Raw genomic sequence first — 25,426 nt, 5'->3', positions numbered from 1 at the left:
ACCAATGATTATTTATTGAGCACCTGCTGTTTGCCAGGCACTGTTCGCAGTGCTGGGGAGACTGCCATGCAAGAGAGGAATGAAAATTCCTGCTGTTTTCATCCAACCCATTCTGCAAAAACAGAGCCTGAGGCAAGGATTCAGCACAAATATCAGGAGAAGAGTGAAGAAGTGGGAGACACATTAAAAAAAAAAAAAAAAAAAGGGAGGTGAGCGCCTGAGTGGCTCAGACGGTTAGGCTTCCAACTCCTGATCTCAGCTCAGGTCAGGATCTCAGCATCCTAGGATCGAGCTCCACATCGGGCATCTGTTTGGGACTCTGTCTCTCCCTCTGCCTTTCCCTCTGCAGTAGGCAGAGGGAGAAGCAGGCTCCCCACTGAGCAAGGAGCCCAATGCCAGGACTCACCCAGGACCCTGGGACCATGACCTGAGCCAAAGGCAGATGCTTAACCAACTAAGCCATCCAGGCATCCTAATAAATGAATCTTTTAAATTAAAAAATAAAAAAAATTTTTAAAGGCCAGAATAGGGTGTATTGATGAGCAGGCTATGCTGCAGGCAATTGGGGCCAATCTCCGCTGAGCCCTGGGGGACACTCTAGCAGGGAACTCAGGGTTAGCCCACCCCAGAAGCAACGGAGCCAGGATATTTAGGCACTGGCTCCTGTCTGTCTGTGGTCAAGGGCAGGCCGGGGCGGCTGTTCCAGTCTGCCCCACTGATGATGAGGGCGATGAGATGGGGAGATATGGGGAGACACCCAGCACACCTCCCTCACCCACCCTTGTGAAGCATGCATTCTAGAAACCCTTGCGTCCATGCCCGGACCCCCACCCCCACCCCGGCCGCTTTGCCGCCCCCAGGAGGAGTACGTCCAAGAGGGCATCCGCTGGACCCCCATCCAGTACTTCAACAACAAAGTGGTCTGCGATCTCATTGAAAACAAGCTGGTGAGGCCCTGCCGGGCTCCGCGCGCGTCCTGCTGGGTCTGGAGCTGGGCCTGGGAGAGGACGGGGTGGGTTAGCGCCCCTCCCCCACCGGGCTCCGCGCCGGGAGCACCCAGAAACACCCCGACGGCCACCTCATCCACCCCCTCGGCCCACCGCTTGTGTTGTCCGCTCAGCGAACCTTCCCCAGCTCGACCTGCTCAAGGACAGAGGCGTCAGTCCTGGGAGGTCCCGCACCAGGGTGGTCGTCCCCGTCTGGGGAACCGAAAGGAGCACGGGTCCTTCAGGGGCTTCTCACCCCGCTCCGCCCCCCAGCAGGCTTCCACCACGGCCCCCCACACCGCCAGCACCCCCACTTTTGCTCTTGCATTTGGATCTCGCCCCCTCGCTTGCCCCGCCGCCTCCACACCTTCCCAGTTCGGGGATAGGGGCGGGGTCCGGCCAGGCTGAGCCGCGGCCCCGCTCCCCCGCCCGCAGAGCCCCCCGGGCATCATGAGCGTCCTGGACGACGTGTGCGCCACCATGCATGCCACCGGCGGCGGCGCCGACCAGACCCTGCTGCAGAAGCTGCAGGCGGCCGTGGGCACCCACGAGCACTTCAACAGCTGGAGCTCGGGCTTCGTCATCCACCACTACGCGGGCAAGGTGCGCCCGTGCCCCGCCCCCCGCGCGTCCCACCTGGGCGCGGCCTCCCAACCTCCCGCAGCCAGAGCCGCAGGACTCCACGACCCCTCGCCCCAGCCCTCCCACCGACCCCCAGGAACTGGCCTGCCCCCCCCCACCATGGTCCTTCAGCTGGGGCTGCAGAAACCCCCACTGCCGCCCCCACCGAGGTCCCTAATAAAGGACAGCTCCGCCTAAAAGGACAGAAACTCCCTCCCATGACCCCACATTGGGCAGCAGACCCCCACACCCCGATCTGAGCTGCAAACCCCACTCACCCCCTGACTCAGGACACGGCCTTCTAACCCAGACTCAAAGACGCCAGGCCCACGCTGTGAGCCACCGCCCTCCAAAATGGGCTGGAGCCCCCTGCAGACTCCCACCAAAGACTGTAGAAATCCGCTGGCCTCTGACCCTGGCCACCGTCCTCCTCCCCCACTGACAGGACTGTAGACTCTCCCACTGACCTCAAGTGGCAGCAGACATCCCCAGGGATCTCCTGGCCCCCAAACTGGGCTAGAGCTCCTGGGTTGCTTCAGCCAACGAATAGCAGCTCCCAGGACTACCGAGAGCCCCCACCTTCGATGCGGACCCAGCCCACAAGCCTGATGGAAGACCCCCGTGGATCCCAGCCAGTGCTGGAACCCTCCTGACACCAACCCCCACCCCTCGACTGACCACAACATACTCAATCTGACCTTCTGAGCTCTGATTAAACAGCAGACCCCGCAAGGACCCTGTATCCAGGCTGCAGCCCCAGCCCTCCAACCCGCACTTGAACATCAGACCTCCATGGACCCCAAGCCCATGCAGTAGCCCCCTGACCCCCCTTTTTTAAAGATTTTATTTATTGATTTGACAGATCACAAGTAGGCAGAGAGGCAGGCATGGGGGTGGAGAAGCAGGCTGCCTGCTGAGCAGAGAGCCCCATGCGGGGCTCCATCCCAGGATCCTGAGATCATGACCTGAGCCAAAGGCAGAGGCTTAACCCACTGAGCCACCCAGGCGCCCCTAAGCCCCCCGCCCCTTATTAGGAACCATAGGTACCACCCCCATTCGGTCAGCTCAGGGCAGGCCCTCGCGGGACCCCTGGCCACCTGGGATGTAAGCATCACCCCAGGCTTCAGCCCCTCATTCCTCCCAACACTGTCTCCCTCCAGGTCTCCTATGATGTTAACGGTTTCTGTGAGCGGAACCGGGACGTTCTCTTCTCTGACCTCATAGAGCTGATGCAGACCAGTGAGCAGTGAGTGGCCTCTGGGCACAAAGCTGGGGCAGTGGGGCGGAGCGGGGGGAGGCCAGGACCCACTCCATCTTCCCGGGAGCTACCATCACGCTTTGTGTGGGTGTCTGTCTGCAGGGACAGTGTTTCTAGTGACAGGTTCTGATTCAACAGCAGCCTGATTGAGGTCCACAGGAAGAAGTAAGGAGAACCCTAGGGGCAGTTCCTTATGGCCCGTCCAGGCCTCCCCTGTGCAAGCCCAGCTGATGCGGGGTGTAGACAGTGTCCCCTGGTGCATCGTGAGAACACACCGCACCTGGCCTTCTTCCTATATTGACACATCTGGACCCATCTCCCTGACCACAGCTGCACACCGGGTTCCACTTTTTGCCTTTTTAACCTCCAAATGTAATTCAAGCTCTGCCATGTGCTGGGCACCATTTCCTGGGACCGGTGGGGATGGAGACTGAACAGGTCAGAGAACACAGGGGCCCTCAATGAGTGGACAGCCAAGTGGGGAGCAGGCATGGAACCAGGAAAAAGGGCAAATAGTAATACGGCATCACACGAAAGGCATAAGACCGCGGTCGGTAAAAGGCTGAAATCTGACTCCTGGGCCAAGAACAGGAGTGTCCTCTGAGCTGGGTACAAATGCCCTCGGCCCTGGACCTGGGACATCAGGGTCTGCCCTGGAAGGAGCATCGCCGGCGCCTCTTCCAGACCCCGGGGCACATCTGAGTTTGAGATTCTGCGGTCTAGAGCACGCGGTCTGTTACATTCCACATCCATGTAGAATCCAAGCTATGCACATCACGCCTTGAAAACCGCCTTCTTCGGGTACAACTTGCGTGCCATGAAACACACCCAACTTCAGAAGTCTTTTTTTTTTTTTTTTAAATGAATAGAGCTGTGCAACCATGACCACTACCCAACTGGGACCATTTTCATCACACCCAAAAGAGGCCTCGTGCCAAGTTGCAGCCAATCCCTACTCCCATTACATGTGTGATTTTATATTTTCTTTTTTGAATATTTTATTTATTTATCAGAGAGAGAGAGAGAGCACAAGCAGGGGGAGCAGCAGGCAGGGGAGAAGCAGACTCCCTGCTGAGCAGGGAGCCCGATGTGGGACTTGATCCCATCACCTGGGAATCATGACCTGAGCCAAAGGCAGACACTCAACCAACTGAGCCACCCAGGTGTCCCAGCATGTAATTTTAAATTTTCTAATAAGCACAGTTAAAAACGTAAAAAGCAGGTAACTCTTCATCTTGGGTTCGTGAATTTGAGCCCCACCTTGCGGGGGCGGGTAGAGATAGCTTAAATAAATAAACTTTATAAAAAAGTAAAAAGGTGAATAGGTGACATTAAAAAGTGTTTTCTTACACCCAATAAACCCGAAATATCATTTCGGGTATCATATAAAAATTACAAACGAACGAATGAATTATGAAGGAATGAACCACATACTCTTGCCCCATGCTGTGGTAGTCTTTGAAACCTGGTATGCATTTTAACACTCCCAGCGCACCATGATTTGGACAGGCCAAGTCTCAAGGGCCTCGATAACCCAGTAGGACCAGGGGCCACCATATTGGAAAGCACAGAGCCATGGTTCTCAGAGTAGGGTTCCTGGACCAGCGGCGGCAGTATCACCTGGGAACCTGTTAGAGATGACTGAGCCCCAGCCCAGACGTGTGAATGAGAAACTCAAGAGGAACTGGGTAGGGGCCCAGCCATCCCTGTTCTCGCAAGCTCTCCTGGTGGTTGCGGCAGTCAGGGAAGACCCCATTCAGTCGATGAGGGAGGGAATAGTGAATAGAGAAAGCGTGTGGAAGCAATCCCCTGGTGACGGACAGTTAGACTGAGCCCCTCTAGGACTACCGCGGGCAGCGAGCCCCCTCATCTGTATCTCTGCCCACACGTGCGAGCCTGTGCGTGTGGGATCGTTCCTACACGGGGACCTGCCCCTGTAGCCCGAGATGCTGAGACACTGCAGCACGCGAGACATGTTCCTACTGAGCCGAACTGTGCTCTATTTCACGTGCTCCCCAAGTCGTGCCGGGCCGGAGAGGCAGGAGGAACGGTGCAAATAGGTCCAGGAACCAGAAGGACAAAAGCGTCTCTCCGGTTCTCACCATCACACCCCCACATTCAGGGAGAACTGTGCTCCCCTGGGAGAGGGCACCCGAGGTTCAGCTGCACCTCGGACTCCTCCTGTCTCCCCCCCCCCCTGCCCAGGGCCTTCCTCCGGATGCTCTTTCCTGAGAAGCTGGATGTGGACAAGAAGGGCCGGCCCAGCACGGCTGGCTCCAAGATCAAGGTTGGCCTGGGGAGAAGAGGAGGAGCTGGGGCTGGGGGGGGGGCCCACTGGGGACTGTTCTCTACCCGTTCTGCCGTCTGTCTCTCATGCATCCTGGCCCCCCGCCCCCGGCACCCTCTGTGCAGCAGGATTTTCTTCCAGCTCTGGGGTTACTAGGGGGCTGGACCAGTCTCCTTGGTGTCCCCCCAACTCTCTAAATCCAAAAGTGAACCATCATCTTAATAATGCTTTGGTCTTTTGGTTCTTTGCCACTTTAATTTGAATTGTGGTCAAAGTTACAGAAAATGTACCATTCAACCATCTCAACCATCGCTAAGTGCACAGCCCGGCGGCATGAAGCACACCACCCCACCCTCCATCTCCAGAACTTTCCAGCTCCCCAAACTGTCTCCAGAACTTTCTCCAGAACTTTCCATCTATCCACACTGAGACTCTGTCCCCATGAAGAACGGACTCCCCACCCCCTGCCCCAGCCCTGGCTCCCACCCTCTCCCCTCTGTCTCTGTGGACAGGAACTCCTCTGGGGACCTCCTGGGAGTGGGATCTTGCGGGATGTGTCCTTCTGTGGCTGGCTTACCCCACTCAGTAAAATGTCCGCAAAGTTTGTCCATGTTGAAGCAGGTATCAGGACGTCCTTCCTTTCGAAGGCTGAAATCTTGCAGTTATGAATGGACCTCATCTGTCCCATCCATTCCTCCACGGGTGGACACTCGGGTTGTTTTCACCTTTTCCCTATGGTGAATAATGTTGCTGTCAACTGGGTGTCCCATTCTAAAAATCTCTTCATAACCCTGCACTGGGCACTCACCAGTGCAGGCAGCCAACGTGGGACACTTTACAGACAAGGGACTAGCCGCACCCAGGGCTTGGGGAGACCAAGGCTCAGAGCCGCAGTCACTGGCCCGGATCACACAGCAGAGCCACAGTCCACACCAAGGTCTCTCGGGCCACCCTCTCCAGTCTCCTGACCTGGAACAATGTCCTTTCTAGTCTCTTCCAAGGGACTAAAATGCACAACTAAAAGGCACACACACACACATGATTCACATGATTCGCTACTTCCAAAGAAGTAGTCCCCCCAGAGGACAGGCAGGAATGTTCAATGCAACATGCTCTCCTGAGAGCTCTGCTACTCCATCAACAAACAAAACGTTTGCTGAGCACTTGCTAGGCGCCAGATTAAGTGGTGGGTGCTGCAGACAGGAGAGCTCCTGGTCTCCTGCCAAGGATCAGGCAGACCCACAATATTGAGTCCCTATGGTGTGCACTAATGGAAGAATGCCCAGACCAGGGACGCCGGGCCCCGTGGCTCCCTGGGAGCCAACCCGATGTGCCTCTGTCTCCTGGGCCTGTGTTCGGGGTGGGAGGAGAGAGTGTCCAAGGGTCCCATCTGTACACCCATCCCCTCCTTCTCCTCCACCTCAGAAACAAGCCAATGACCTGGTGGGCACGCTGAAGAGATGCACCCCCCACTACATCCGCTGCATCAAGCCCAATGAGACCAAGAAGCCCCGTGACTGGGAGGAGGGCAGGTGAGCACCAGGGGCGCCAGTGCACCCAGCCTGTCCCCCCAGACCGACCCGCCTCCCAGAGCCCACCCAGAGTCACGGGACCCATTCCAAGCCTGAGCGAGGCTGACCCCTAGGACCAGCGCAAATCTCCTCAGGGGCCCCGGGGTTCTACCTGGCACCGACCAAGACCCCTGGACTCCCGGGATGAGCAGAACCGAGGGTAGAGTGACGCAGGGACTAACATAATCCCCTCTGTCCCCAAACCCTAGGACACACCCCTAGAATTAACCCTGGAACTGACCACAAAACTCACATGGACCCCTCCCCCTAGAAGGAAGGCCCCCACCCCACCAAACTGACTCCTGGACCACTGAAGTCACCCCCTCCCCCACCCAAACTATCCCCAGCACGAATCCAGACCCCCTGGTGTCACAGCTGTCTTTCCCGGCCCAGCTCGGCAGCAGCCCCCTCCCCCTCCCCCCGCTCCAGACCAGGGAGTACAGGAGACTCACACTGCCTCCCCCTCAGGGTCAAGCACCAGGTGGAGTACCTAGGCCTAAAGGAGAACATCAGGGTGCGCCGGGCTGGCTTCGCCTACCGCCGCCAGTTCTCCAAGTTCCTGCAGAGGTGAGGCTCCCCCGCCTGCCCCCGGCCCCCACCGCCAGTCCGCAGAGGAACCGCCAGCACGGACATGCACCCCAAACCCTCCCACACCCTCTACCTCCAGGTACGCCATCCTGACCCCTGAGACGTGGCCCCAGTGGCGCGGGGATGAACGTCAGGGGGTCCAGCACCTGCTCCGGGCGGTCAACATGGAGCCAGACCAGTACCAGATGGGGAGCACCAAGGTCTTTGTCAAGAACCCCGAGTCGGTGAGTGTGAGAGACACCTGCATCCCCGCAAGGGCGCGGGTCCGGCTCTTCAGGCCCCTTGACGCCTCGGGCCTGTTGCCTTACCCTCTTGGAGCCTCTGTTTCTCCATCTGGAAAGTGGGGAGAGTAGTAGCCCCCTGCAGGATGGGGGTGAGGCTCAGACAACACAGGACGTCCGCAAGGCAGTGTGTGGCAGGTAGCGAGTGCTCAGAAAAACCTGAGTTAGCCGGACAGGCACAGGGGCCAGGACGCCGATGGGGAAACACGTAACGCACGAGGGGCAAGAACTCACAGCTTCTCCAGAACGTCACTTGTCTCTTCTTTCGGCTTTCTTCCTTTTTTCCCCTAATGTCCTTCTGTGCTTTCTCCTCTCCTATGTTTTCTTCCCTCCTTCCTTCCTTCGTGAGCACACTGAGTCCCTGGGTCTGAGACTCTTGTCAAAGCGGTGGTTGGCTGATCCCAAGACCTGCCCCAGGCCCTCAGCTACCGCAGACAAACCTGACTCCGCATTCTCCACGCACAAACCATCCCTCCTGCACCACACCGGCTCTAAGCCTTTTAGCAAAAGTCTGGGTAGGCCACGAACGCCAAGCTGCGTCTGCTTGCAGGAAGAAAACGAAGTCACAATGACACATCTGTTCTGGGGACCTACTGTAAGCATGGTGACTGTCGCTGACAGCGCTGTGTAACAGACCGGGAACTTGCTCCGAGCAGATCTCCCCCGTTCTCACACCACAAAAAAAGAAATGGTAACCGTCCGAGCTAGCTAGCCTAGGAGGCCATCATTCTGCAACAGATACATGTATCAAATCAAGGCCTGCGCACCTTAAATTTACACAATGTTGTATGTCAGTTATATCTCAATAAACCTAGGGTGAGGAGTGACAAGGAGAACAAAAATCAGGGCCAAAGCGGAGGTGGGGCGCCCGGCTGGCTGTCCGTGGAGCGTGCAACTCTTGGTCTCAGGGTTGGACGTTTAAGCCCCCACGTTAGGTGTAGAGATTACTTAAAAATAAAATCTTAAAAAATAAATAAATAAAAAAGGCAGGGCAAGGAATCCCCTTGGGTGGCCTGCCTGGCCACCTGCTTCTATACGAGCACTGGAGAGCAAACGGGGAGCTGGCCGTCTGGATGAGATGTGCTAGCTCACCACACTCCCATGCAAATCTTGTGTCCCCCAGCCTGGGCCAAGCTGGAGCCCTGGGGAAAGGGCTGCCGCCTGCCCAGGGCTGGCTAGGTGCCTCATCGCCTGCACGGTCCGAGCGCCTGCCCTACCAGCCCCTCAGGGACTTGAAAGTAACTGGATTGTCTAGATGATTCCCTTGACGTTACTGTAACTTACAAGTGAGTGTTCCCTCATCAAACCAGACACATCACACAGGGGAGAGGAGACTCTGGAGATGTCACTGCTACAAAAATTGCTAGGGCTACTGGTTGGTTCCGTTAGTAGAGCGTGGGACTCTTGGTCTCAGGGTCATGCGTTCAAACCTCATGATGGGTATAGAGGAAAGAAAGAAAAGACAGAGAAACCGAGGAAAGAAGGAGAAAGAGAAAGAGAGAGGAGGGAGGGGGGAAGGTGGGAGGAAGGGGAAGAGAGGAATGAGAGAGAGAGGAAAAAGGAAGGGAAGGAAGGAAGAGAAAGAAGAAAATTGTCTTGGGTGCTCAGGCTCTTCTTGGTCCCCCAAACTGGTCTGTACCTACCTCTAGACCTTCTCCCTATAGATGCATTTGCTCCAAGAAATAAGAACAGTCTTTGGGACACGTGGGGGGGCGCAGTCAGTTCAGCACCTGAATCTTGGTTTTGGCTCAGGTCATGATCTCAGGGTCGTGAGATGGAGCCCGGTGTCGGGCTCTGAGCCCAGCCCCGTGTCCACGGAAGACTCTCTCTTCCTCTCCCCTCGGCCCCTCCCCCCATCGCTCTCATTCTCTCTCAAATAGACCTTTTTTAAATTTTTTAAAATTGACCCTGAAAAAAGCAAATAGACAAAGCTAGCACTGGCTAAGACTATGTAAGGTAAAATCAAACTCTGATCCAAAAACGCAGTCTGCACACTTTGAGGTGAGGAAGATGAACTGGCTGGAAATAATGACCTTTGCAAAGGGAAAAACTTGGTAGAAACATTTTGTAAGGAAAAAAGAAAGGCTGAAAATTTGCACGGGACAAAACTGATCCCAATGAGAATCATTTTAGTAAAATGAAAACAGAAGAAACATACATGGGAACAGTTTTATGACTGTTTATAACTGGGCTGCATCAAAATTGATCAAATCAACTTACCCTAATGGAGTTGGGGACTTTCTCAACCACTAATGCACTTACCCAGGATGATTCTGACTTGGAATCTGAGTCTTGTAAACATGGACTCAAAATATCCTTGATGTTTTGCACACGTGCTGGCCTTCACTGCCCATCACGCCGGGCGTGTTCATTTCCGGTGGCTACTGTAACAAGTGCCACCAACTGGATAGCTGAAGTCAACAGAAATTAATGTCCTCATGTTTCTGAAGGCTAGAAATCCAAAATCAAGGTATCAACAGGGCCGTGCTCCCGCTGAAGTCTCCAGGGAAGATCTTTGACTTTCCCTAACATCTGGTGGTCGCCCACTGTCCTTGCCATTCCTGCTCACCCTGGTCTCTGCCTCTGTCATCACATGGCCTCTTCCTCTGTGTCTGGGTCCAAATGTCCCTCTTGGAAGGACAACAGTCATACTGGACTGAGGGCCCACCCTACTCCAGTATGACCTCATTTTAACTTGATTACATCTGCAAAGACCCTCTTTCCAGTTAAGGTCGCATTCACAGCTTCCCAGTGAACATGAATTTGGGGGTGGAGAGAAACACTCTTCAAGCCAGTACACTAAGATAACCTCAGATCTGGGGCCCATCTCACACACCTTAACCACACGCAACTCTGCCCTCAGCACATGAAGGAGATGAAGTTTATTTTTAAAAAGATTTTATTTATTTGAGAGAGAGGGAGAGAGAGAAAGAGAGTACGAGCCGGGAGAGAGGCAGAGAGAAGCAGACTCCCTGCTGAGCTAGGACCCTGACTCAGGGCTCAATCCCCAGACCCTGGGATCATGACCAGAGCCAAAGGCAGACACTTAACTGACTGAGCCACCCAGGTGCCCTGAAGGAGATGAATTTTTTTTTTTTTAAGATTTTGTTTATATATTTGAGAGAGAGTGCAGAAGCGGGGGAGGGGCAGAGCGAGAGGGACAAGCAGACTCCCCACTGATCAGGGAGCCCAATGTGGGGCTTGATACCAGGTTCATGACCTGAGCTAAAGTCAGTCATTTAATCGACCGAGCCGCCCAGACGCCCCAGGAGATAAATTTTAAACTCCGTAGACAGGAAGATTCCTTTCCCAAATTGAAAATGATTACCCTTGCTGAGCAGAATTAACAAGGTTGCAGGACACTCATCCCATCTGCCCTAAACAGCTAAGGCAGAGAGGACTCCTGGTTGACCCCCACTTCTGCAAGTTCTTTATTCATACTTGACGTCCTCTCGGCAAAGTGCAGAATGTACTTATGTGTCCCCCAGACACTCTATATGAGGCATTACTTGGGCATAACTTGCACACAGACACACTGACCCAGAGAATATCGGTCTAAGAAACAAAGGGGATATGGAAACTCCACTTGATTCCCTGCAGGCCACGAAGCTTTAATCTTGGTGGGGTTAGGATTCCTTCCTGGTGAAAAGATCCCCACCTTTCGTGAACACTTATAAACACCCACAGCTTTAAATGTTCTCAAAGATAAATAAAGATTAATTTATTTTAGAGAGAGAAGGGGAGAGGAAGGGGCAGAAGGAGAGGAAGAGAGAGTGAGCATGAGTGGGGGGAGGGACAGAAGGAGAGGGAGAGAGGGAGAGAAAAAGAGAAGCGACTCCCTGTTGAGGACAGACCGCCCCCCCATGGGGGCTCAGTCTCACAACTCTGAGATCATGACCTGAGCCCAAAATCAAAAGTTGGACGCTCAACCAAGCCACCCAGGTGCACCTCCAAACGTACTTTTTAAAGTGCATTTGAACCAAGTATCTACAGAATTACTTTAGTCCTCGCAGAGAACCCTGGGGTTTCTGGGAAACATCAACCATCTTGTTGTCAGCGAAGCAGACAGCCAAGCTTTTAGCAGTGATGTGATATTTGTGTATTTAACAAATCCCTCTGGGTGAAGTGCTAATTATTTTCCTAAAGACTCATTTTATTTACAGTATTTCCCATTCCGATATACCCCTGATTGACAATGCTGTCCCTTTTATCACTAAATTGGTTTGAATTATAACATTCCCCAGTCATCTGTCCCATTTCACTAGGTTGTTCTTTTTTTTTTTTTCTTAAAGATTTTATTTACTTATTTGACAGACAGAGATCACAAGTACGCAGAGAGGCAGGCAGAGACAGACAGAGGAGGAAGCAGGCTCCCCACTGAGCAGAGAGCCTGATGCGGGGCTCGATCCCAGGCCCCTGAGATCATGACCTGAGCCAAAGGCAAAGGCTTTAACCCACTGAGCCACCAAGGCGCCCCTCCACTAGGTTGTTCTATTCCGCAGTCAGCACTCCATTGTTCTTATTACTATAGACTTACAAGTTTTCATATCCAGTAGGCTCCTTTCCTTGATATGTTCACGGTTTATTCTAAGTGAAGGGACATCCTTCATGGCATTTCAACTCTGACTTGCTCTAATAGAGTTTATACCCTAAGACCCCTCTGGACTCAAAAGTCTGCTCTCTGCAAAAGCTTCTTTTCCAGGGTCACCAGGTATGGCTGTGCAGGTTGTGCACTATACAACTACCTGGTCTCCAGGTACATCACAGTTCTATGTGCCAGATTTTCATATTTACAGTATTTTGTTGGGTTCTAAGATGCACATTGGTTCACGTTTCTAACGTCTCTGAAATCGGGGTGCACCTCACATGGATGGCATGCCATAACTTGATTAGCAGTGTGAGAAACAGTGATATTACACCACTTCAGGCAAGACACAGCTAGGAAGAGGCAGAGCTGGGATTTGAACCCTGCAAGACCGGCCCACAATGCGGGGGCTTGTGCTCCATATTGGGAGGAAACCCTGGGTTGAGTCATTGGGAAGAAAAAAAGTATTCGCCATAGTGTGTGAGCATGTGTGCAGGTGCTGGTAAGCAAAAGCAAGTGGTCGGCGTGGGGCTAGAGAAAGACCCACCGCCCCTCCCTCTCGCCCAGCTCTTCCTTCTGGAGGAGATGCGAGAGCGCAAGTTCGATGGCTTTGCCCGCACCATCCAGAAGGCCTGGAGGCGCCATGTGGCAGTCCGGAAGTACGAGGAGATGCGGGAGGAAGGTGAGAGGCCGCAGGTGGGAGGCTCAGGGTGGGGACAGGTGGACTTGGAGGAGCCGGGCCACAACCTCTGCCCCCGACCCGGTGTTCCCACAGCTTCCAACATCCTGCTGAACAAGAAGGAGCGGAGACGGAACAGCATTAATCGGAACTTCGTCGGGGACTACCTGGGGCTTGAGGAGCGGCCAGAGCTGCGTCAGTTCCTGGCCAAGAGGGAACGCGTGGACTTCGCCGACTCGGTCACCAAGTATGACCGCCGCTTCAAGGTGAGGCTCTAACAGGTGGGTGCGTCTGGGATCCTGGCCCCAGCCTGCCACCCGCACCAGAGGCGCCCCCTCAGCTGGCCCAGACATACCTGTCCACTGGTATATATTCACCTAGCCTAGATACACCGACCCCATCACAGATACACCCTCAGCTGGGCCAGACACCTGTGCACGCAACTAGGGTAGATCTATTAAGCAGGCCCTCATGGAGCCCAGACACACCTGTCCATCGCATACACCGTCACCTGGCCAGACACAGCTGTCTGCAATTATACACTTCCCTCGCCCGGAAGCCCTGACCGTGGGGCCATCCCCATTCGCCCTGGACGCACCTGTCCATTAGGTATACGCTCAGCCAGTCTAGATAGGTATGTCAATTAGATGTATCTTCATCTGGCCCAGATACACCTGTGCCCAGGTACACTCTCATCTGGCCTGGGCATCCATGCCCAGCAGCTATGCATCCGCCTCTCCTGTATGTTCCCTGGCCCGGGAATCCCTCCCTAGCCAATAGACCCATACTTAACCTATCTCTCATATAATGCAACTCCTCATATACCTTCACGGGGAGGGAAACACTCAGCTGACCTGTCCTTCCCCTGCCTGAGGTTGATCCCCTGGAGCCAGGTGGCCTGTGCCCAGAGCTCTGGCCACCAGCTCTGCTCCTGCATCCTCGCAGCCCATCAAAAGGGACTTGATCCTGACGCCCAAGTGTGTGTATATAATCGGACGGGAGAAGGTGAAGAAGGGACCAGAGAAGGGCCAGGTGCGTGAGGTCCTGAAGAAGAAGCTGGAGATCCAGGCCCTCCGGGGAGTTTCCCTCAGGTGAGGCCAGGTCCTCCCCCACCCCCAGTCGCCCTTCTCTGCCCTCACACTTCTCACCCCGTCGGTCCCCCCCACCATCTAACCTACCGCTATGCCCGTAACCCTCTCTTGGCCCTACCTGCCACCTTCCCCTGCCCCCACACTCATCCGCATGTGCCAAGGGCACCTGTCCCCTCACCTGACGCTTCTCTGGAACCCCCCCCCTTCCCCAGCTCCTCGCCGCCACCCCTCGCCTTTCCCCCGCCTGCGTCAGCCCTCACCTCCCTTCACCCGACCGTCCCCGTCGCCCCTCACACGTCAGTCCTGCCCCCCTCACCTGCCTTCCCGCCCACCCCTCCCCCAGCACGAGGCAGGACGACTTCTTCATCCTCCAAGAAGACGCCGCCGACAGCTTCCTGGAGACCGTCTTCAAGACCGAGTTCGTCAGCCTCCTGAGCAAGCGCTTCGAGGAGGCGGCGCGGAGGGCGCTGCCCCTCACCTTCAGCGACACGTACGCCCCCGCCCCCGGCCCCGGCCCCGGCCCCGGGCTGGGCTGGGCACAGCGCCCCCTCTCCCGCCCCGCGGCCCCGGCCAGCTTGGGGAGTGGGCGTCCCCGCAGCTTCCTCCTCTCCCCACAGACTACAGTTCCGGGTGAAGAAGGAGGGCTGGGGCGGAGGTGGCACCCGCAGTGTCACTTTCTCCCGTGGCTCCGGCGACTTGGCGATACTCAAGGCTAGCGGCCGGACCCTCACAGTCAGCGTGGGCGACGGGTTGCCCAAAAGCTCCAGTGAGTCTGCGCAGAGCTGGGGGCGGAGCCAAAGAGGCGGAGCCTGAGGAGGCGGGGCCAGCGAGGGGGCTAAGGCTGTGGGGGCGGAGCCACTGAGGTCTGCCGGGAGCGGGTGAGGGGCCGGGAGGGGTGGGTAGAGAAAGACGCAGCTACAGAGAGGGCAGGGTCGGCGAGGTAAGCAATGAATAGGAGAGAAACGTTGAGGGGGCGTGGCCATACTAATAACCCCTCCCAACAGTGGGCGGGCCTAGAGATCCGGGCCAAAGAGAGGTGGGTCTTGGGGGGCTGAGCCACTTATTTATTGGGCAGAGTCCTCTCAGTAACTGCAGGGCGGGGTCGATGGGACAGCCAGGGAACCGGCGGGAGGGGAGTCTGGGGCGGAGCCACAGAGTGGACTGGACTTGTGGGCGGGGCCAAGAGCCTGCTGTGGTCTGGTCCTCACTCAAATTCCCAAATCCTTTCCCCTTTCAGAGCCTACACGGAAGGGAATGGCCCAGGGAAGACCTCGAAGGTCAGCGCAGGCCCCAACCCGGGCAGCACCGGGGCCTCCCAGAGGTGAGGCGACGTGTCTTCCCTTGCCTCTTGTGTGCTCCAAGACCCAAGCCACGCCAGCTGTCCACAGATAGAGCGGACCACTCTGTTCTCTGCCTAGAACTCCCCACAGCTCCCCCTCTTCCACAGAGTACAGACTAAGCTTAGTCGGATCTAGAGCCCTTCAGAAGCCAAACCCAGCTAACCACCAGCCTTTCTCTCCTCCATCGTATACTCCTGTCTCTCGAGCTACATCTTACTCTGTCGGTTTAACAAATTTGTTCTTATCTCCAAGCCTTTGCTTGGGCTGTTTACTCCTCTGGTGTCGCACGTTTTCACTTAGCTTGAGCTCCCACTGATCCTCTAAGACCCATCCACAAAAGCCCACCTACAGAAGAGGATGGGGGCAATCTTACCCCTGCAGAGCCTCCCTCTGGACCAGTTCTTACCATGCTGCGTTAAGCATGTGACTGGTTGCCTCCTCCCTCAGCCTGGAATCTTGGGAGCTAAGTCCTCCCCAAATGCTACCTTCACCCTGATAAATGCTCCCACTCTTCCTCCTGCAACAGGCCTGGGCCACAATGGGGTGCCTCCTGCTGCCAGAAGTAGGCCCCTGCCCGTGGAGATCACATCTGGAAGGGGCTCCCAGCAGCCCTTCCGGGGCCCTCCATCCTCAGCCCTGAGGGCCAGTAGACGCCCCCGGGCACGGCCCCCCTCGGAACACAACACAGAATTCCTTAACGTGCCTGACCAGGGTGTGGCAGGGTAAGTGAGTTAAGAGGAGAGCCCCAGGAGGTGGGGGGGGGCAGGGGAGTGTCTGGGCTGTGATGACGCCTCCCTGTGCCCACAGCATGCAGAGAAAGCGCAGCGTGGGGCAGCGACCTGAGCCGGGCGTTGGCCGACCCAAGCCCCAACCTCGGATGCATGGCCCGCGGTGCCGGGCACTGTATCAGTACGTGGGCCAAGATGTGGACGAGCTGAGCTTCAACGTGAACGAGGTTATCGAGATCCTCATGGAAGGTGTGTGTGTCCCAGGCCACAGAGGGGAGGAGTCAGAACCCTGACTCAGCCAGGCAACACCCCATTCCTGCACACCCTTCCCAAGGAGAACAGAAACAACCAGCGCCCACTAAAGATGGGCTCTTCCAAGCCGGTGACTGCATAGGCTAGAAGGCCTTGGGTCTGAAGTTTCCCTCCTAAGACACTGGGGGCCTGGCCTCCCAGCAGCACGGCCAGTCCCTGGGGCTTCATTTTTCTCTCCTGTCGAGCACAGTGCTAATCGCAGAAGCTACCTCCCCCCTTGTCTGGCTGGGCCAGGCCCCCTTCCTACCTTAGTCCACTGGGCTGCCCCCCACCCAGAGGGGCTTGGGACTCAGCAGCATTCTCTGTGGGTAAATGGGGAGCCCCAAAGGGGTCACTCACTGGTCCATCATGGCGAGTGAGGGCAGGCACCTGTAGAAAGAGATGAGGGACGAGCACAAGAGAATGGCCTAGAACATGACAGAGTGTGAGGTGGCAGCAGGAAAAACCACTTGTCTGTCCGTCCCTCCCCCCTTCCCATGTGTTGCCTGTTCTCTTTTCAACGTCTGCCTTCTGCCACACCAGTGGCGATGAGGAAAACAGGCAGGGAGCCAGCATGAAGGCTTTCTCCTAGGTGGGCTGGACACCACCTCACGCCGCTTTCTCACCCACAGATGCCTCAGGCTGGTGGAAGGGCCGGCTGCACGGCCAGGAGGGCCTCTTCCCAGGAAACTACGTGGAGAAGATCTGAGAGGGGGCCCAGATTCTGCCTCCTGTCTGCCCGCCTTTCTGCCGGGGAACCAGGCCCCTCCGGCCAGGGCCTCACTTTCCTTGGCTGCATTAGCCAGAAGGTCCTGCCCAGTGGCCTCCAGCCCAGCCCAGCCTAACTCAGGCCCTGGGTCTGGGGGTCACCACCGTAGCCCCCCCAGGGCCCCGGCCACCCCCATGTCACACACGTTGCCTCCTGTGTCAAACAGGGCTAACAGCATGAATCTACCTCCCAGCTGCCTTGTGAGTATAAATGAGTAACGTCCTGTCGGCAAAGTGCCAAGCACAGTTGGGGACACCTTGACAAGCAAGACTCCCCTTCTTCTGTCATCACTAAGGCAATAAACATTTGCCAGGTGAAAGTGTGAATTAATTTGCCAGGCGCTAACCAGAACTACCTTCTCACAAGGCTGAGGGAGAAGCTGCAAATACTCCAAAACTGGGAGCCGGGAGAAGTTTTGTCACTTGCCTGAGATCCCTCAGAGCCAAGGCTTGAACTCGTGTATACCCCCAACCCCATCTCTCCCAAAGGCGAAGTTTGTCCCACCTGCCCGCTCTGGGCCTTTTGCATCCCGGCCTTCCAGTAGAAAATAGCCTGGGGGGGTCCTGTCAGCTTTGAATCAGCAGGCTCCAAAGCCATCCAGGGCCTGATTGGACCCTGAGGAAGGAGGAAGGTCCCACATGGCCCATCACCATCCAGTCTGGGCCAAGCCTGGCCCCTGCACCTGCCCCCACCCCAGCCCTCCCCACCCCACCCCTGCCCCGTGTCTGTGCCTTCTTAGCCCTCCCTCACCTGGGGTCAGGACCGGTTCTGATATGCAAGGGCCCTGGCTTTCTGCACCCATTGCCATGGATTTAGGGGGTCAGCCTCACTACTGGTCTCCCCAGATGCTTCCAAGCCAGTGATGGGAGTCTGAGCCTTTGGGGATCCTGCCATGGGCGGAGCCTAGGCATCCCGACTTTCCAAACGGACACCCACTCTGGGCTCAACTCTCAAGGAGCAGTCAGTCTGGGAGAGATGGAGCCAAGCCAGTGGGGTCAGGACTGGGTCAGAGAAGGGACAGAGGCTGGGGCAGGGGAAGAGGACGCAGAGAGAGAGAGTGGGCATTGCTGGAGGAGGCAAGAAGGAAGAGTTTGGGGTCTGCAGATCTTGATGGCAAATGCCACATACGACGATCCAGGCTGTGACAGAGAACTCAGGCAGAGGACACCTACCCAGCCAGGGGAGATGGGAGACAGGCTATCAGAGAAAGACTGGCCAGTAGCCCCTTCTGCAGGATCTGAACCCTCTCTCTTCTGTCCCTACCTTGGGAAGCTGAGTGTGGCTGAAAAAAGAAAAAGAAAAAAAATCCTAAGGTTGCCACTGGGTCTCAACAGCTCTTCTATTCACCAATCATTATACAGAAGCACTTACCCAGTCCCCTGAATGTCCCTGGTTTCCTCCATCTCTGATTTTCGTCCCTCCACTGCCCCCCCCCCCCCGTGTATGCCTCTCTCTGCAACACTTAGATGTTAGAACAGGCTGGGGAGAAAGGGTGGGAGCCACCAACCTCATCAGCTGGACATTCTCTGGGGCTGAAGAGGAACTGGGGCGTCCTCTTCCACCTCCCTACTCTCTCCGTGCACTCACCATGCAGTCTGCCTGCCCTGACATTTTGGGGTACAGCCCTCGGGCCCCACCGCCATGGCGGTCACCCCATTTACAGGAAGTAGGGCCTTCTGGGCCTCACATTTGGGTTACAGCATCTGCAGACTGCAAACCTCAATCACCTTGGCCCTGCCCACTCCACAGCCCCACATCCTGTTGACTTAGAGAATTTCTTAAGCCTGGCCTCTCCTCTCCCTTCCTTGGGTCCGTGTCCTTCTGAGGCCTCACCCCACCCTGCCCCAGGTTGCACCAACCTCCTCTCCACACACAAACACACCTCCACCCTGTGTCAAATGATCTGTTTTGGTTTTGGTTTTGTTTTTTAGATTACTGAGTTTTTCTCTATATTCATTATCATCAAAACCACATTTAAAAAAAAAAATTCAAACAGCACAAAGTATGAAAAGACTGTCTCTCCCTCACTTAAAAAAATCTGTTCCCCTCCCCACTTTTTTAATGGCTCCCTCTAATGGTATTCTCCACATATAAAGGCACATGGGTACCTCTTCTGTACACAGATGGAAATACACTGCACATAAAGTCTACGCTTGCCAGAACGCAAGATACCTGTTGAACGTTAAACAATGTATTACAGAGACCTGAGATCAAAGATTCACTTTCCCATCCCCCTCAACTGCCCATCCTCCCAACAACAACCAGGAATCAGATGGTGGACCTCCCCCTGCTAAAAATACATCAATGGTAAGAATAGAAACCACACTTCTCTCTATGGTTCATGAGGTCCTGTGTGACCCTCCCTGCACCAAGTTCACTTTCTGACCTCCACACTCTGCCTTCACTCTGTTCCAGCAGTGAGCTGATCTCCTTACTGGTCCTTGAGAAAGACGAGCTTGTCCCTCCCCACTTCCGGACATTTGTACAGCTATCCACTTCCCAGAGTCGCCTGACCTTCCATTTGCTCACACCTTCCTGACCAGCTCAAAAGTCAACTCACAGAAAGACTTCCCTCCTTCCTGTGTGTGCCTGTGTGTGTGTGTGTGTGTGTGTGTGTGTGTGTGTGTTTTCCTTTGTAGCAGTAAACACTTAAGGTGGTTTTCTGGATTTGTTGACTCATTGTCTGTTTCCCCATTTTAAAATGTGAGCAAGCCCCTGAGGGCAAGGATGTTTGTCCTGTCCTCTGAGTCCCCAACGCCTGGCACACAGTAGGCGCTCAAGGAATGTAGGATGGATAGGTGACTTATTCCACGCCTGTCCACCCAGGGGTCTCCCCCTAGGCTACACCTGTCCGGAGGACAAGCAGTTTGCTTCCTGCCCCTGGCTATCACAGGGAGCCCATTCCAACTTCGGAACTCAGTGCACTGCAAATTTTCACGATCACTGCCACTTTCTCTGGAGGCGGCCCAATCAACACTCCCTCTTCAAAAAGGACAGCAGCTAAGAGCTGGGGACGGGACGGGATACCCATTTTGCAGATGACAACAAGGGCCCGGAAGGATTTTTCAACAAGATCTCTGAGCACAGGGTCTTTAAAGGCTGTGCTTGCACACCCGCAGCACCGCCTCCTACAGGAGGACCTAGCCCTCAGGCCCCGCCCCCCCAGGGGCGCTCTGCACAAGCCCCGCCCCCTATCTCGCGAGAGCTGGGAAGCGGAAAATGGCGTCGACGTGAGCACGAGCCCGCGGCCGCCCAGGGAGTCGCTGCAGCCTCAGCCGGAGCCGCAGGAGCCGCAGGAACAAGAGGCTGAGCCGGGTCGAGGATGGTGAGCGCGGCGTCGCGGGTGCGGGCGCGGGGAACCAGCGGGTGCTGGCGGGGCGCGGCCCTGTCGCACGCGCACGGTCCGGCCGACCCCGCCCCCACATCCGGGCCCTCGTCCGTTGCTGGCTGTCACTTGGGGAACACCCCACCCCCGGCTTCCTGGCCCCCTTCGACTGGGCCACGCCTACAGGACTCAGGCTCCGCCCCTGTTCCCTATGCTTCCGGGCCCCTAGCACCTCCGGGTTTGGCTGCCCAGCTGCAGCCGGGTGGGTGGGTGTGTTTCCGTTCGGGGACAGTGCGCTTGATCCCTTCTGGCCTCTCCACGGTGTTCTAGCGGCGCCCTGTTCGGAGCCTGGTCTTTGTAACCTGCGGCCCGCCCGCACCCCGTAGGCCACGGCCCTGCCCCCAAGTTAGGGACTAGGGACTGCTGCCTTCACAGGAGTAATTCCTGACAGATACGCCCTTCTGCAGCTGGGACACCTCCCAGCTCCCTCCCAGAGGGTGGAACACAGGAGGTTCAGTCCACCCTTATCCTCTATCCTCCCCTGATAGTGACTCCTTAGGATTGGGGCTGATGGGGTGATTTCTCAAGGGCGTTTGCTCCTTCAGGAACGTCCACAGGTCTTGGTGGGGTGGGAGGGGTTCCCATGGCTGGCCCAGGCCGACCTGGGCCCAGAGGGGTTCTCCCTGCCTTTTCCTTCCACTAGGAGGAGGAACCCTCGGGGCCCAGCCCGGACATGCCGGCCCCTGCAGAGCCCAGCTTCAGTGAGACTGACAAGGAGGTGTTGTCCCCAGTTGCGGGGGCAGCAGCCACTTCCTCTTCCATGGGGGAGGAGCCAGGCCCTGAACGGGCATCCACACCCCCAGCGTGGGACCGAGGAGGGCCTGGGGGGACCCAGCAGGGTGCCCCCTCAGCCCCAGACAGTGTTCAGCCTGGTCCTGGATCCAGCCTTGGCCCGACCAGCACAGTCCCTGGGACCAGCGAGGACCTGAGGCCTCCCAGACGACGCCAACAACCAGGTGATCTGTGATGGAGCCTTCTGGGGGCTCACAGGCCTTGGAACAATTGAGATGAATACAGATGATCTCCAGACTTGGGCCCCATCTAGAGGGAGTCACATTTACTGAGGCTGTGGCTACAATGATGAGCCAGCCAACCCAGCCCCTGCCCTCTGGCAGCTCCGCCTGGTGGGGGAAACAGATGGTAAAGGCCCCGGTAAGAAACCAGTAGGGTAATTCCAGCCTCATATATGCCTCTCTGGGGCAGAACTCGACATGTGGCCTGGGGAAGAGTGGGTGACACCCCCCTTTCTGTGCATCCTGCAGGGAAGCAGATACCCTGCTCCAGCCCTGGCTGCTGTCTCAGTTTCCCCAGTGTTCGAGACCTGGCACAGCATCTGCGTACCCACTGCCCACCCACACAGTCCCTGGAAGGTAGGTCCAGAGTAGGGGGTGGGAGGCAGGCAGAGCCTTCAGGCCGGCCTTGGCCATTCCTTTCCACTCCTCTGTCCTTCATCCCTGCCAGGCAAGCTCTTCCGCTGTTCCGCCCTGAGCTGCACCGAGACCTTCCCCAGCATGCAGGAACTGGTGGCACATGGCAAACTGCACTACAAACCCAACCGCTACTTCAAGTGAGACACTGACTATCCCGACTTCCCCTGGTGCCTGGTGATCAGGCGCCTGGCAGCTCCTCCCACCCCTGATTTGATTGCCACTACCTGGGGTCCAGGCCTTTCTCCCTTCCTAGTCGGGGATGTGGGGGTGGGAGGTGAATCTGGCAGTGGGTGTGGCCTTGGGCCCTTACCTGCCCGAAAGAGACTGGTTACTGGAGCGGGTCCCAGACCCTCGAAGGGAGGAGCTCGGAAAGGGCGGGGCATGTCGTGGGTGTCTCCCTCCCGTCCCTCCTGACCTTCCTAGAAGAAAACTGGCCACTTGAGTCCAAATTCAGACTTCCTTCCTCGTTTTCCCAGGGCAAGGACCCGGAGGGGTCCGGAAGGGTCGCGGCCACATTGGGGGGCGCTTAGAGCAAGCTTCTCCCCCACGCAAGTGGGGGTTCTGTGATTTGGGCCTTAGGCTCCCTTACCACCCTCGTGCGGCGGCTCCCCAGGTAGCATCGAATAGGCCCTGCCCTCGCCCCCCAGGAGACCCAGCCCAGTCCTATGCCTGCCCCCAGGTGTGAGAACTGCCTCCTGCGCTTCCGCACGCACCGCTCGCTCTTCAAGCACCTGCATGTTTGCGCCGAGCATGCGCAGAGCCCAGCCCCGCCGCCACCCCCCGCCTTGGACAAGGAGCCACCGGCGCCTGAGCGTCCCCCGGAGTCCGACACTGCGTCGGCGCCTGGCCTGCAGTTCCCGCTGCTCGAGCCCTTCACGACCCCCGCCCCTGCCCCCACCGGGCCCTTCCTGCCCTACTTGAACCCCGCGCCCTTTGGCCTAAGCCCCCCACGCCTGCGCCCTTTCCTGGCTGCGGCGCCCGGGCCGCCCGCCTCCAGCGCCGCAGTCTGGAAAAAGAGCCAAGGTGAGTGTGGGAACAGCGCCGCCTGAAGGGTGAGCTGGGCTCACCCAGACTTCTGACCTTGATCCGCCCGTTTATCTCAGGTGCAGGCGGCAGCCCGCGAAGACCCCAGGGCGGCTCCGACGCGCCCTCAGGTGCGTGCAGGTGACCACCAGGGAGGGGTGGAGGGGATTTTTCTGTTCTGCGCCCTGCGGGCCCAGGGGATGCTGGGAAGCAGCGTTGCCCGCCCCTTCCCAAGTGGCCAGAGCTGGCACCCCCGAAATACAAAATTTTTGCCTTAAAAATTAGCTCCTGAGCCTTCATCTGCGCCGGCGTTTCCGTGTAAAACCCGCGCCCGCTTCACAAGTCCTTCGCCCTGCGGTGGTTGCAGGGATGGGAGTGGGGGATTCGGATAAGTCAAGTTTAGTGCCCCCCCCCCCCAATTACAGGAGGGAACACGCTCGGGAGCAATGGATCAGCCAGGCCAGACCAGCCAGGTGCCCGGGAGCTGATGGGGAGGCGGGGAAAGGTCTGACCCGCACTCGTCCACGTCTACCATCCTTGGGGGTGGCCAGGACTGACGGGGTCCCGCCTGCCCGCAGGGCACGCGGCCCCGAGCCGCATCGTGTGGGAGCACACGCGCGGCCGCTACTCGTGCATGCAGTGCGCCTTCTCCACGGCCTCGCGGCCCGCCATGACACTGCATCTGGAGGACCACCGCCCCATCGCCCCCGCGGCCCCGGGGCCCGGGCAGCCGCGCCCCGACGCGCGGGCGGGTAAGGCGGAGGAGCGCTCGAGTGGGGAGGGCGGGGCGCCCGAGGCGAGGGGCGGGGCCGAGGCTCAGGCGACCCCTCCTCTGCCCCACCCAGACCCGGTCCCGCTTGCACCCAAGGTGTCTCCGCTGCTGTCAGAGGGGGAGTGTCCGGTTTTCTCGCCGTTCTGAATCCCGCCGCGGTGGGGAGAGGGGGGGTTGGACTGTAGGATGGGGGCAGTTTTGTAATTAACGGGGCAGGGGAGAGGGAACAATAAAGGACGCGCGATGAGCCAGCCTGTGCGGTGTCTGGGTCCCTAGCCCCTCCGATGAGCCAGCCTGTGCTGTGTCTGGGTCCCTTGCCCCTCCGATGAGCCAGCCTGTGCGGTGTCTGGGTCCCTTGCCCCTCCGATGAGCCAGCCTGTGCTGTGTCTGGGTCCCTTGCCCCTCCGATGAGCCAGCCTGTGCGGTGTCTGGGTCCCTAGCCCCTCCGATGAGCCAGCCTGTGCGGTGTCTGGGTCCCTTGCCCCTCCGATGAGCCAGCCTGTGCGGTGTCTGGGTCCCTAGCCCCTTCGATGAGCCAGCCTGTGCGGTGTCTGGGTCCCTTGCCCCTCCGATGAGCCAGCCTGTGCGGTGTCTGGGTCCCTAGCCCCTCCGATGAGCCAGCCTGTGCTGTGTCTGGGTCCCTAGCCCCTCCGATGAGCCAGCCTGTGCTGTGTGTGGGTCCCTTGCCCCTCCGATGAGCCAGCCTGTGCTGTGTGTGGGTCCCTAGCCCCTCCGATGAGCCAGCCTGTGCTGTGTCTGGGTCCCTTGCCCCTCCTGCATAGCCGGCCAGTCTAGCAGTCCTGGGCTGCGCACACGCTGAGAGGCGACAAGCCTCCCTTCAACCTCACTGTTCCCCCTCACCTTGACACTGGGACCCAGGTCTCCAGTTCAGTGCCGCCCTCTCCAGCTGTAGCTGGGACTGCCGGTGCCATGGTCTTGTCCCACCATTTCCGGAAACCAGATGGGATGGAAACCTCGCTTTTCCGAAGTCCCAGGCCAGGCTGGGAGCTTGGTCCTGAGAAAGTACTGCGGCTGGTCCTGCCGGAGCCGCCCCCCACCCGCATTCCTGAAGCCAGTTCAGACTCCCAGCTGACAAGGTTGAGGTGAGGGTGCCAGGGTCCCCAGGTGTGGGCACTGCCAGCCTGGGGGCTCTGGTGTGGTCTTCGTCCCTGTCCTCCAAAGCCTCCTCTTGGTTGCCCGCTTTCACCTCTGCCCCCATGTCAGCTCCGAGGAAGAGGGTGGGTCAACGCGGGCCCTGGGGATGCTGGACTTCCTCCCTCCTCGCCCTCCCCTCGCTGCCTTCCAGCCACTAGGATCTCCTCTTCCCTTCATGGGAAATCAGTCCTGGGTCAAGCTTCAAATTCTGGGGCCACACTGCTGTCCCAGCCCTGTTGTCACCAAAACCCAGCGAGCCAAGCCTCCTGAGTGTGGAAGTCTTACGCATGCTGTTGGCAGCCGCCCCTCAGAAGCCTGTTTTACCTCCTGCATCTTGCTCCTGTCCAGCCCGGGGTCCTTTGGCGTAGGCCCCTGACCCTCGTCCCCCACCCCCAACCCCGGTACCTGAAGCAACCTCTCCTGTCCTTCCCCCTCCCCCAAGTCTGAACACCACTGAAAACGGGTTTCTTCTCATGCCTGCCTGGTAGCCTTCAGCGGCTCCCCGCGGCTCTCTGGATGAAGGCCTTGTTCTAATAACCCACAAGGTTCCATCCTGAATCTCCCCACCACTCCCTCATCCCTCTCC

General features: G+C 57.5%; 2 protein-coding genes and 1 long non-coding RNA gene across 9 annotated transcripts in view; 2 read left to right on the top strand and 1 right to left on the bottom strand.

Annotated features, from left to right (window-relative positions):
- Positions 1–17,394, top strand: part of MYO1F (myosin IF) — a 30,798-nt gene extending 13,404 nt beyond the window's left edge. For all 3 annotated transcript variants that reach the window (XM_013045292.2, XM_013045293.2, XM_013045291.2), the window contains exons 13-28: positions 861–947; positions 1,422–1,589; positions 2,768–2,853; positions 5,071–5,152; positions 6,578–6,684; positions 7,192–7,290; positions 7,391–7,535; positions 12,745–12,859; positions 12,953–13,122; positions 13,802–13,947; positions 14,291–14,437; positions 14,565–14,713; positions 15,185–15,268; positions 15,814–16,009; positions 16,095–16,264; positions 16,939–17,394. In XM_013045292.2, the coding sequence (XP_012900746.1) occupies positions 861–947; positions 1,422–1,589; positions 2,768–2,853; positions 5,071–5,152; positions 6,578–6,684; positions 7,192–7,290; positions 7,391–7,535; positions 12,745–12,859; positions 12,953–13,122; positions 13,802–13,947; positions 14,291–14,437; positions 14,565–14,713; positions 15,185–15,268; positions 15,814–16,009; positions 16,095–16,264; positions 16,939–17,015 (2,028 nt within the window). In that variant the 3' untranslated portion in view covers positions 17,016–17,394. The remainder of the gene's footprint in view (positions 1–860; positions 948–1,421; positions 1,590–2,767; positions 2,854–5,070; positions 5,153–6,577; positions 6,685–7,191; positions 7,291–7,390; positions 7,536–12,744; positions 12,860–12,952; positions 13,123–13,801; positions 13,948–14,290; positions 14,438–14,564; positions 14,714–15,184; positions 15,269–15,813; positions 16,010–16,094; positions 16,265–16,938) is intronic.
- On the bottom strand, positions 872–20,277 carry LOC106003679. Of its 2 annotated transcripts, none has more exons than XR_006608206.1 (4): positions 18,583–20,277; positions 16,575–18,357; positions 5,730–5,884; positions 872–997 (listed from the first exon to the last, which is right to left on the bottom strand). It is a non-coding gene; the product is annotated as an uncharacterized LOC106003679 (long non-coding RNA). The 2 variants fall into 2 exon arrangements; XR_006608207.1 differs by having other exon boundaries at positions 19,462–20,277.
- On the top strand, positions 20,260–23,939 carry ZNF414 (zinc finger protein 414). Of its 4 annotated transcripts, XM_004771655.3 has the most exons (9): positions 20,260–20,400; positions 21,104–21,416; positions 21,723–21,830; positions 21,922–22,027; positions 22,570–22,913; positions 22,994–23,044; positions 23,339–23,386; positions 23,492–23,665; positions 23,759–23,939. In XM_004771655.3, exons 1-9 carry the CDS (start codon positions 20,398–20,400, stop codon positions 23,830–23,832), a joined length of 1,221 nt encoding a protein of 406 aa, XP_004771712.1. In that variant the 5' UTR covers positions 20,260–20,397; the 3' UTR covers positions 23,833–23,939. The 4 variants fall into 4 exon arrangements, with proteins under 4 accessions (XP_004771712.1, XP_004771713.1, XP_004771710.1 ...); XM_004771656.3 differs by lacking the exon at positions 23,339–23,386; XM_004771653.3 differs by having other exon boundaries at positions 23,492–23,939.
- The last annotated feature ends 1,487 nt before the right edge of the window (positions 23,940–25,426 follow it).

Source organism: Mustela putorius, unplaced genomic scaffold, assembly GCF_011764305.1.
Source record: "Mustela putorius furo isolate JIRA1106 unplaced genomic scaffold, ASM1176430v1.1 tig00000095_pilon_pilon_pilon, whole genome shotgun sequence".
Taxonomy (NCBI): domain Eukaryota; kingdom Metazoa; phylum Chordata; class Mammalia; order Carnivora; family Mustelidae; genus Mustela; species Mustela putorius.
The sequence above is the reverse complement of the archived record's forward strand: the minus strand, read 5'-3'. Positions and strand labels throughout refer to the sequence as shown.

Coding starts and splice junctions, on each gene's coding strand:
- ZNF414 (XM_004771653.3), top strand. Junction 22,914..22,993: donor AGTCTGGAAAAAGAGCCAAG/GTGAGTGTGGGA, acceptor CGTTTATCTCAG/GTGCAGGCGGCAGCCCGCGA. Junction 23,387..23,491: donor AGCCAGGCCAGACCAGCCAG/GTGCCCGGGAGC, acceptor GCCTGCCCGCAG/GGCACGCGGCCCCGAGCCGC.